Source organism: Musca autumnalis, unplaced genomic scaffold (genome assembly GCF_047663935.1).
Source record: "Musca autumnalis isolate F117 unplaced genomic scaffold, ASM4766393v1 scaffold_2, whole genome shotgun sequence".
NCBI classification, from domain to species: Eukaryota; Metazoa; Arthropoda; class Insecta; order Diptera; family Muscidae; genus Musca; species Musca autumnalis.
The window spans coordinates 188,950,747-188,963,297 of record NW_027411755.1 but is presented as its reverse complement, the minus strand read 5'-3'; the positions used below and the strand labels follow the sequence as shown (position 1 = coordinate 188,963,297).

General features: G+C 33.2%; 1 protein-coding gene across 2 annotated transcripts in view; it reads right to left on the bottom strand.

Moving 5' to 3' along the window:
• The window catches only part of beat-IIIc (beaten path IIIc), a 370,410-nt gene that overhangs the window by 20,640 nt on the left and 337,219 nt on the right, over positions 1-12,551 (bottom strand). For both annotated transcript variants that reach the window (XM_073970397.1, XM_073970398.1), the window contains exon 3: positions 3,246-3,454. In XM_073970397.1, coding sequence (XP_073826498.1) covers positions 3,246-3,454 — 209 coding nt within the window. The remainder of the gene's footprint in view (positions 1-3,245; positions 3,455-12,551) is intronic.

The following is a 12,551-nucleotide window of genomic DNA, read 5'->3' as shown; positions in this document are numbered from 1 at the left end:
GAAACTACCCTCAATTTGACTCTTGAAGTTCGCTGCAGCTATAAAACTTTTCCGCCAAAAAATTTAAAGATAGGTTGACTCTTTGATATAGCCCCGTAGGTGGTACCTTTCACCTAGCTGAACACATTTTTTTTTTTTTTTTTTTTGATTAGATAACACTGTGCAACAAAATGGAGGTGAAAGTCTGGAGCACGGAAAATTCCTCTTGGGGAAGAAAGGCCTTGGTGAGTATATTATGAAGCCCGAAGGACAGATCCACCGTGAGTCGAACTTCCGCGTTATGGCGTGATGAAATTTTTGTTAGAGACCCTGTGGGCCATCAGGAATTAGCGTTATATCTTTGTTCACTATTGCTTAAGTGCTCTACAAAAACAACAATCAAAGATATAATGCTAATTGATGATGGCTTACAGGGTCTCTTGCAAAAACTTCATCACGCCATAACGCGGAAGTTCGACTCACGGCGCACTATGTCGCGAGTTCATATTAACTGTGGCCAAAAATAGAAGGAGTTGTCGTAGGTACATCAATTTTGGTACACGTACCTATTATTGACTTACAATCTTCAGGACAAAAATTTGGGTTGGTCGGTCCACGTTTTGATATAGCCCCCATAGAACCGTACCTCCCGATTTTCGGTATTTTGAATGTTTAAGACACAATGACCAACCGAAAGTATTCAAATTTTGTGGTTAGTCTTCGGCAGAGGTATCAAACATTCCAACAGAGAATTGTGGGCTTATGTCTACGTTTTGATATAGCTCCCATATAACGGTACCTCCCGATTATCGGTATTTTGAAGATTTTAGCCTCATTATTACACCTAAATTGCTGAAATTTGGTATTTAGTCTTCGTAGGGGGCATTATACCTTCACCATGAAATTTGTCAGCATAGGTCCACGCCTTCATATAGCCCCCATAGGACGGTACCTCCCGATTTTCGGTATTTTGGAGGTTTTAGCCTGATTATCACACCGAAATGGCTAAAAATTGGTATTAAGTCTCCGTTGGGGGACTTATAACCTTCCACCAGAAATATGTCGGTATAGGTCCTCGTCTTCCTATAGCCCCCATAGAACCGTGCCTCCTCATTTTCGGTATTTTGAGTGTTGTGGCCTCAATATCCACCCGATATGACTGAAATTTGGCGTTTAGTCTTCATATTGTTTGTGAGCATATTGAATATATCAAACTCTTGTCTTTATATATGAGAAATTTCCTTTAAAAATTTTTTTGACCGATTAGTGGTCAAAAGACGGTAAATTTTTTGTAAAAAATCGAATTTTGATTTTCGCTGTTCACAATTTTTTTTAAAAATTGATATTTTTAAAAATTCTCTCGTTTTAAAGCAAGATTATTAGGTACTTAATAAGCCCACAAAAATATATGATGATCGGTTCATTCGTTTTCGGGCTATAGCCAACACCGCAAAACGATTTGTTAAAAAAGGGGGTATCCTCTCAGTGAGGTGGTCGCTGAAAAAGAGAAGTGACACATTCGTCTGCAAACCTCTGCAGCTGGGACCTTTAAATATTTGATGTACTCACTTTTTACTACTCATACAGCAAAAAATATCGATATACACTTTTATACAATTTTTTCCCCACTCCACTCAATTTCAAATTTGCTTCAGAAAATTAATAAACCTAGTAATACAGGTTTGGGTAAATGTAAACACCATACGATTAATATTTACATGCAAACAAAAGTGTAGCCAAGTTTATTACATCCCAAGAGAAATTAGGAACCATTTTTGTAGCGACCGTTACTTTTAAATTTTAAATATTAACGCATAATATAATTTATTAGTTTTAGAAAAAAAAAAACACACAAAAATACGTATTAACTAAAATTGTCGGATTTAAATCCTCATATAGCAAAAACTACTTCACGTATCAGTACCAAAATTCAGATTCTTCTTAATTAATATGTTTTCTATCACTCCCCATCATTAAATTTGTTCAACGAAGTATTTAGTTTTTACCATTTTTGGCCACGGTCGTGACACTGTGCGGCGCATCTGTCCTTCGGGGTTTTTGATATGGTAATTTTTATTAATTATTTTTCAGACGCCATAAATGGTCTGAGTCGTGAAATTTCAAGGTATATTTTTCAAGGGCAATCAATGGTAAGAAATATTTGTCAAAAGGTCTGAAGCAGGGATTTTTAAGGAATATTTTTCAAAAGGTCTAGTATGTCAATTTTCAAGTGAGATTAACTATCTAAAGTGTGGTTTTAAGAGCCTTTTTCAATACCATCAATGAATCGAAGCGTTGAATTTTTAATGAAGATTTTTTATTGACATCAAGTGTCATCAATGGTCTGAAGCACGAATTTTTAAGCAATATATACCAAGAGTTATTAATGGTATGTAGAGTGTATTTGTAAGAATATTTTTCAAAGACCATCAATGGTCTGAAACGTTTAAGGAATATTTTTTCAAGCGCGATTAACGGTTGGAAGCGTCGATTTATAAGAAATAGTTTTCAAAAGCAATCAAGGATCGGAAGCGTGGATATTTAAGATTTTGTTTTTCAAGGGTCATTAATGTCGGAAGCGTTAATTTTTAAGAAATAATTATCAAGGGTAATCAATGGTCTTAAGCGGGGAATTTTATGACATTTATTTCAAGAAACATAACAGATCGGCAGCTTGGAATTAAAACAATATTTTTAAAGGGCCATAAATGTTGGGAAACAATATTTTAGGGGGGTGTCTATGGTGTGAAGTGTGCACTTTTAAGAAATATATTTCAAGGTCTTATGGTCTAAATCTTAAAAAAATGTTTCAAGGGTTTTTAGACTATATGTATTTTTGAGCAAATTTTTTCCAGAGCCATTGATAATCTGAAGAGTGTATTTTTAGGAATGTAGTTTCCATGTCCACATTGTTTTTGTAAATTTCTCAAGAAACAAAAGTTCTCCTATATTTTTTAAAGGAAGGAAATGTTTGCATGGATCCTAGATTTTTTCTTGAAGAACGTTTTATAATGGCAAAGTAATATTTTTCAACGTTTGCTTACATCCTTTGCGCACTATTATATCATAGTTTTGCCTATTTTTGCTACATGTCCATCTCTGCATTTTCACCAATCCTACAAAAACCCCTCTAAACAAAAGTAGCTGATAAAGGATATAACAGGGTAAAGGATATAACACGACAAAAAAGTTAAAAGGCAACAGAAAAAAACAGCAAACGATTTTTATTAACGTATGTTCGTTCATTGCTACTGGTTGGTACTTACATCAACTGAAACACCTGGCAACAGGAATGTTTGTGCTGGCGGCATATCTCTGGGTACATATCGATAGAATTCATTGCCATCCTTATACCATTTAACCGAGTACAAAGATTCACCATCCAAATCATAGATGCATTCGAGTTGGGCCGTTGAGCCCTTAACTACGTAGTTTGGTATGCGAACTTCCATTAAACGTAAACAGTGTGAGAAATCTAGAAAAAGAGGATGAGAAGAAAATGAAAAAAAAAATCAGAAGTTAGTAACAGAAAAACTGAATTAGTACATACACACAAACGAAAACATTTCTTTGTAACTGGCTAGCCAGCGCCACATACAAGGGCTTAGCCAACACAACTTTTCATTTACAGCAATTTTAAAGAGTCCAAGATAAATGAGATTTTGGTAGTCTATGTACGTTGCTTGGTTGGTTTTTTTTGGATTTTTTTCAAGCTATCCTTATAAAAACACTTAGTGTTTTTTGGTTGTTCATACAGCAATGTTGATATAGATTTTAACCTTCTCATGTTTAAATTCCTTGGTTTTGGTCTTGTTATATATTTGTGTAGATTATACTTTGTTTTAAAATCAGATTTTTGTAAATTTGTTTAAATGGCAGGATTACCAATGGGGGTTTTATGGTGCTTTAGGGAACATATAAGGAATATACCTTAGAGCATCTATCGGCCGAAATGGGTCACATGAGTCGTCAGAATATCTCAACACCCATAATTCAACTCATTGAAAAACTAAACACTTATCCAATAACAGCTCCCTAAAGTATACAAGAAAAAATATAGTGCCGATTTCTGCCCTGTTGTTAGCGTTTTAGCAAATTTATATGGTCTAATAAAGCAGCGTTAGGTAAGAGAGGGCACACGTGCACTCACTAAACGTTTCTCTCTCCACACACACAATTCAACTAATTGATAAAGCATGCACTCACACAATGACAACCCCAAAAGTATGCAGTAGTAATATATGATGCATATCGCTGGTCTAAAGTCTGTTTTAGAAAAAATGTACCAAAACTTTTTTTCTTTAACGGCAACCCTACCCGTTTGTATATCTATGTCTCTTAGTATATATTTTGTTTAAGTCTATTTATAATTTGTTAGCCATATTAGATAAGTAATGGTCAGCTTGGGTTTTTTTCGTTTTTGGCTAACTTATTTGTATGCTTGCTCACATTTTATCTTCAAATCTACTCACACTCACACATAGACAGACGAATAGACAAGAGTTAAGTGTTTTAAAGTGGTTTCCTAATAGTTTAGCCACGTTTGCACAAATCTCATTTTAATGAACGTTTCGTTTTTTTTCTTCACAGGAAAAACATGATTCTTAATTGAGTGTTGGTTGGTTTTTGTTTGTTGTTGCCTTTACTGATTTTCAACTTTTCAGTTGTTTTGGGCATCATTTAATTTAATTAGCAGCAGCAGCAACATCAGCAGTTGAAGTAATGATTATAAGAGTGATTTTAGCCGTAGAAATAATATTAGAACATTATTTGCTATTATTAGTGTGGTTAGTTAGTTTGTTGAAAGTGTGTGTGTGTGTGGTAGCCAGTGTGTATTGACGTGTAAAATTGAATTGCTTTAACATGAATACTCAATTAAATATTTAGAAAGTAAAATTGTATGTGGTTAAGATTTGTGTTTTTTTTTTTACTTTGATTTTTATGTTAAAATTTGACAAATGCTAAAGCAAACAATGAAAGGAAGATAGACAAAGTGCGGATTTTAAGCAATATTTTTCAGAGATCATGAATAGTCGGAAGTAGGGATTTTTAAGTACAAATTTTTAAGGACCATCACTGGTCTAAAGCCTGCATTTTTAAACAATATTTTTTAAGGGTCATAAATGGTATGAAGCGTGGATTTTTAAGCAATATTTTTCAAGAGCTATCATTGGTCTGATGTAATAGTTTTAAAAAACATCAATGGTCTAATGTGTGGGTTATTAAGAAACATTTTTAAGACCATATTTAACATTTCTCCCCAACCATTAATGGTCTGAAGTGTGGGTTATTAAGGAACATTTTTCAAGAGGTATTAATAGAAACAAGAGCGGATTTGAACCAATATCGAGAGAAATATCTTTTTAAGTCTGATATGAGGGGGGTTAGTTAAATATATATTTTTTAATTTTTGATCTGAGGTGGTTTTTTTTAATTATTTTAATTTATTTTTATGACTGATTCGAGGCGGGTTCTTTAATTTTTTGTAAGTCTGATCTGCGGCGGGTTTGTTTAATATATATTTTTTTTTAATATTTTTAAAAATGATCTGAGGCTGGTTTTCTAAGTATTTTTAAGGGTGATCTGAGTCCAAATTTTTTTTAATATTTGTTTTTAAGGATCATTTTTCGTATTTTTTTAATCGTTTGAGGAGTACATTTGCTCTACCATGTGTTTTTTTTTTCTTTTAATAATTCGAGTCGTTTATTGTTTATTTATTTTTAAGGGTCATCCGAAGTGATGATATTTCAAAAAATATTTTTAAGGGTCATTTGGGACACAGACTGTTTAAAAATTATTTATTAAGGAATATTTTTAGGGGCCATATTTAATATTTCTCCCCAACCATCAATGGTCTGTTATAAAGGAACATTGTCCAAGAGACATCATTGGAATCAAGAATGGATTTGAACCATGAATCCGAGGAGTAGAGTTCATATTTCAAGAAATATTGGATTCCACTACCACAAAAATATGAAGAAGTTTCAACACGATTAGAGAAGTCGGATTAAAACGTAAAGTTTTTGAACCGTATACCTGAAGAAATTGGCCGATATAGCGCATTTTACTTTGGGTGTTATGTTAGGAAGTATGGACATACCCACGAAAAATATTATATCAGAAGTAAAATTTTCGATGACTATTTCGAATCTTCAAATTTCAATCCTCGACTCCAATGAAACGAACATTTTTAACATTTGTGGAATAGCTATCGAAAGGAATTTTCCGATACAGTCCATCTTGGAACTTTATTTAAGATTGAAAGCTATGTACATTACGATGTGTAAAGGTGGGACCAATGTCAGTTAGACCTTTCGGTAGACATACAGGAAGGCAGGTATTTTAGTTGGTCGCCGAGAGATTGCTTTAAGATCTTATCAGATCGAACATGATCCACGTTTGGATAAAATATTTTCAAAAAAAGAAGCGCAGATTAAAAAAAAACATATTTTTCGAAGGTCATTCTGAGACGAAGGATTTCAATTATTTTCAAGGAATAACTGAGGCTTTGATTTTTTTAAATATATTTTCAAGGACAATCTGAAGCGCTAATATTTTCAAAATCAATTACAAGTACAATCTGTTGCATTGTTATATTTTTAAAAATAGTGTCCAAGGAGCCACCGTGGTGCAGCGGTAAGCATGTCCGACCTGCAATCAAAAGGTTCAATCCCCAACCAGAACATAAACATTTCGGGCCGTGGAAAATCCCTTAAGTGTAATGTGGGCGATATCTCCTGAGTGCTAAGGCCTTGAAACACTGCTCTACACAGTGATGTCGTATGTCTCGCTGTTCGGACTCGGTGATAAAAAATAGATCCAGTTTCCCATTGAGAGTAGCCTACCTTGTCCCTTCGGAGATGTTGTGGGGATATTTGTATGTATGCAAATTTCAAGTTCAATCTGAGGCGAAAATTTTTTTAAACAAATTTCAAAGATTTTTTAAAAAAATAATTTCCAAAAACAATCTGAAGCGTGGTTTATCTAAAATAATTCCCAACGACAATCTGAAGCCTGGATTATCTAAAATAATTTTCAACGACAATCTGAAGCGTGAATAATCTAAACCAATTTCCAATGACAATCTGATTCGTGAATTATCTTAAATAATTTCCAACTATCTGAAGCGTGGATTATCTAAAATAATTTCCAACGACAATCTGAAGCGTGGATTTTCTAAGACAATTTCCAACGACAATCTGAAGCGTGGATTTTCTAAGACAATTTTTAACGACAATCTAAAGTGTGGATTATCTAAAATAATTTTTAACGACAATCTAAAGTGTGGATTATCTAAAATAATTTTCAACGACAATTTGAAGTGTTGATTATTCAAAGACATTCCGTCCGTCTGTCTGTCTGGTTGGCTGGCTGGAGCGCACGATATTTCTCGAGTAATATTTTGTCCAAACTTAGTTTAAGTTCGAAGATAAGCCATATCGGTCCACTCCTTCAGGTACCTCCCCCACAAAAGTTCAAAAATGTTCGGAAAAATTGTGCGCACAATAACTCTTGAAGGGAGTGACCGATTTGGTCCATACTTTACACATAAAAATTTATCTACCAGATATAGATCAGGTTCGAATATACTTTACACATAATAATATATCTACCAGAAATAGATCAGGTTCGAATATGAACTATATTTGTCCACTCCTTCGGGTACCTCCCACACAAAATTTTGAATAAATTCACTTTAAGACTGCTATCGAATTACTTTAGTTTTTGTTGAAGCAACTTGTATTCGCTGCCTCATACTTCTTGAGAAAACAGCCCGAAAGTTGTAAAACACTATGGCAGCATATGTAGAGGCTGGAGAGCTCGAACCACATACTACGTTCGTCCACATTGTGGATATTGTAATACATCTTCGAATTATAGGTCCACTCCTTCCGGTACCTCGCCCACAAAAGTTCGAGAATATTCACTAAGATTGTACGCGCGATTTCTCATAGACGTAGCAACCGATTTGGTCCAAACTTTGGAACTCAAAATATTGTCGAAATTTGGTTTATGTTCAAATTTGGTTCCTATCTGTCGAATCCTTGTGGTACCACCCACACAAATGTTCAAAATTTTTGTGTGGTTAAGGGTCTGTTCGAGGATTCCTTGGTCATTTTTACCGAAGGTTTTCATAGTATGGGTGCCACCGTGGTGCAATGGTATGCACGCCCGCCTTGCACGCAGTAGGTCGGTGGTTCGATTCCCGGCCAGGCAACATCAAACATTTTTCAGCGGTGGCAAAATACTCCTCAGTAATGTTGGCGACATTTCCTGAGTATTTCAGCCTTGAAAAACAAGTGGTGTCTTAAGACACGACGTTCGGACTCAGCGATAAACAGTAAGTCCCATATCATTGAGCTAAATATGAATCGGTGTGCACTCATTCATATGAGAGAAGTCTTCCTTGTCCCGTATGAGATGTTGTGGAACAATGTTTTTGTTTTTGTTTTGTTTTCATAGTATCCCTGTTTACAGCGATATTGTCAGCCTGATTTGATTTTTAAATTTTATGGATGTTTTAAAGCAAACACAAAGTCAATATTGCCACGAAAACCTAGGTTTTTCTTTCGACATAGTGAAACAGGCCCTATGTTTTCGTAGGCTAGTGTGATAAAAAAATCTCTTTATCGACATCCCCGCAAATTTTTCAGCTCTAATCCAATCCATACATTTGTCGGTTCATACGCCCAAAATTTTGAAACGTTTTTTTTGGGAAAAAGTATTTCAATCCACACAGGCTGAGGGTATATCTCTGTCGGCAAAGCCGACTGATATTTTTTAAAATATTTTTCAAGGAAAATCTAAAGGGTTGACTTTTTAAAATAATTTAAAGAGTTTTTAAAGAAAGTTTCAAGGACAGTCTGAAGAGGTTATTTGTTTAAAGAAAGTTTCAAGGACAGTCTCAAGAGGTTATTTGTTTTAATATTTTTCAAGAGACATTTTATTATTTAAAAATATTCTTGAAAGCGCAGATATTGGAAATATTTTTTCTTAGTCACGACAGTACGCCAGAAGACAGTTGAGTTCATATATTACTTGTCAAAATTAAAAATTTTTCTTGTGACATAGGCGTCCGAACAAAGGCAAATCAATATTTGTTATTATGAAAACAGTCTTTTCATAAATTTGATTTTATATTACTTTTCACATTTTCAAAGTTTAATCCATTGCTGTCATCTATTTTTGTTATTTGAAATAGTTTTGTTTTCATTTGTTCAGAAATGTCCATGGTTACGGTCTATAAAATTGCATTTCCTAGATATTTGCCGAAAGTATAAATGTATTAGTTGAAAAGGTTTGTATCTTTGCTATTGTCAGTTCAAAACTGTTGTCTATTATCACTAGGTATTATTTGTTCTTAAATCGATTAACTTAAATTCTTTGATTAAAAAAAAATATTAAAAAAATTATATTTTTGTCATATATGACGTGGATTTTATAACATTGTTTAAGGATACGAAGCTTTGCTTTCTTATGTTTAGGGATAACCTAAAGCTTTGATTTTATTTCTTTTTATTGTCCATAACTTTATTCACATAATTTTTCTAACATCTTTTGCAGTGTGGATTTTTTAAAACCATTTTTCGAGCACCATGATTATTTAGAAAAATATTTTCGAGAACCAGCACTGGCCTTATTTTTTAAATATTATTTATAGACTTGAAGTGTCAATTTATTAACGATTATTTCTCAAAGACTAACTGAAACGTGAATTTTTTAAACAATAGGTTTTAAGGTACATTTGAATATTTTTCAGACAATATTTTTTAAGGACCAAATTTGTCTGAAAACGAAAAAATATTTCCACGTTTCGATGATGTTTGCCAATTTCAATGGAGATTGATTATTTTCTTGATGAATATTTTGCGTCAAGAAAGCAAATACCAAGGAAACGTCGTTTGGAAACATGAAATAAGTAATTTTTAAGACAAAGTCTTGCAACAATTTATGCTTAAATTATATGCATTTTGCAATATTAAAGCCACAAAACTAACGCTTTTCACTCCTTTCCTTGCAAAGAAATAAAAAAATACTTAACAAAAAATATTTATCAAAATGGACTACATTCATTTTCAATTTACCACACTCAGACCACAAAACATGCAATATTGAATTTTAAAACATATTACTTTGCATTGTTTGCTTAAATATTTTGCTAATTTTTTATATCTATGACCTTAATTTGTCTTTCCATAAGTCAATATGTACCAGTTATAGTCAATTAAAAAAACACACACACACTCACACACCAAGGAGATGAAGAAAAAAAAAACAAGAAAACAAAAATCATTTTCATAAATTTTAGATGCTTTAAATGCCAGTTCATCGAAGGACAATCAAAATCACCAAAGGTATGGAAAAAAATAACAGAAAATTGAATTGTGGCCATGTTATTTGCCATTTTTTTGTACTATTTTTACCAACCATGACGTCATGAAATTTTTTTCTTAATGGCTTTGTTGTTATTCTTTCTAGTAGAATTAAATTCATTGAATTGAAAGATCTTTTCGTTGTTGTTGCAGTTGTTGTTTTATGTGTCTTATGTAGTTGTCCTCTTGTTTCTATGGATGTTAATATGTTTAGGAGACACAATGATATTATTGTTGGCAAAGGTGGGTGCTCCATATTGTGTTGTCTTAAATGTCTCTAAGTCTATACGTATGTACATGTTAAAGTGAATTTCTTTATATAGACTGGCATTCATGCAAGGACACTATCCTTTTCTTTTGCAAATGCATTCACAACCATTTTCAAGGAAACTAGAAGAAGATTGTCTTCTTTTGTTTGTCTCCTACGGTTGTGATTCTTTTCAGCAATTTTTTTTTTGTTTTTTTTTTTTGGTAAATGAAACAAAATAAATATTTAACTACAATAAAGTAAACACAAGCACATGAAGAACGGAGACAATTTCAAAGCTACACACGGCACTGTCTTGCATACATGCGTCTGTATGTATGTACTTATGTAGAGATATAAGTTAAGTAAACATGTTGAGGTTGTATCTTTGATGGTACTCTTGTATCTAAAAATACGAAATGAACTCTTCCTCCGTATCGAATTATCAACCTACTTAGTAGATATTTTCAGTATTGCCATTTTATAATATAGAATACTTTTTTGAAAATATGAAATTTGATCGGTAATCAAAATGAAGTAATTTCTTTAAATTTGGATAAATAATCTGATAGGATACAGTCCAGGACATTCCATGGCATAGCTTAAACATTTAGAACAGACTGACATCTAATCAAAACGGTTGAATCTACTTTCTTAAAAGAGGGTAACTGTTTGTGCCGGGTAAACAATGTTGGAAATTCGTTCTAGAGCGGTACGAAAAGTACGAACAATCTGTGTATATTGCAGAACACAAAAATATTGAAATTATTTTAATATATAAAGGAAAAATTATAAAAGAATTAAATATCTACATTCTTGCAGGTTCTGGAACGTACCAAAAAATGTGTACTTCGCAACGCCACCTACACTTCAAATTGTTTGTTTAACGTCCATGTTTGTGAAAGTTTGTGTATTTATATCAGCATACTTTCAGGCGGAATATTTAGATAATGATCTAATGAGCTGTACTACTGAAGAAAAGAAATAATTTGAGATAAGTCAAAGCTAACGTGCTTTATAAAAATATTTTTAAGACCATTTAAACAGGACACTTGGTAGAAAATTCAAGAAAAATTCTATGGCAATGCACAATAACTATGTACGCAAAATATATCCAGGATGTGTCTAGGAATTTGGCCAACATTTTTATTGCATATGTTATAAATATAAACTATATATAAACTACATGCACATGTATGTACACTAGGGTTAAGACATTGTGACGTTTTTTTCTCATAAATGATTTCCTGTAGCGAAAATGAATAATAATAATGACGAAAATAACGTTTATTCTATTTAAGTATTAAACAAGTAAGAAAGGCGTTAAGTTCGACCTGGCCGAACTTTTTGTACTCTCCACCACGAACTGTATTGAAGTGAATAGGAACAATTAGTTTAATTTCGGTTATGAATGTACTAAACCTTTTTTTGCAGGAGTAGTACATATATCTCAACTGATAATACTCCCTTCAAAACGGCTCATGTGGGGCGACATTTTTCTTCTTTCCAAAATATGGACCAATATTTTCCGAATTAAGCGAAATACATAAAATTGGGCAATACCGACTAGATCTAAACCTGGATATTCTGGATTTGGATACTTAACAACATCGGGAGCAACTTTTTATGGAGGCTGTATACAACGTTGACCTTTACCGATGAATTTCTGGAGGAAAGCTTCGCAACTCCAGCGAAGACTAAATACCAAATTTCAGTTATTCCCCTTGAATAACTTTCAAAATACGGAAAATTTGGAAGAGACCTTTCTATGGGGGCTATATAAAAAACATGGAGCAATACAAGAAAATTTCAGGTATGAAGTTTCATGCCACCAACGCAGACTAAATATTAAATTTCATCCGTTTCGATGGGATATTAATGACACAACCTTCAAAATACCGAAAATCGCGAAGAACGCTTCTATGGGGGTTATTTGAAGAAAAGGGCTTATA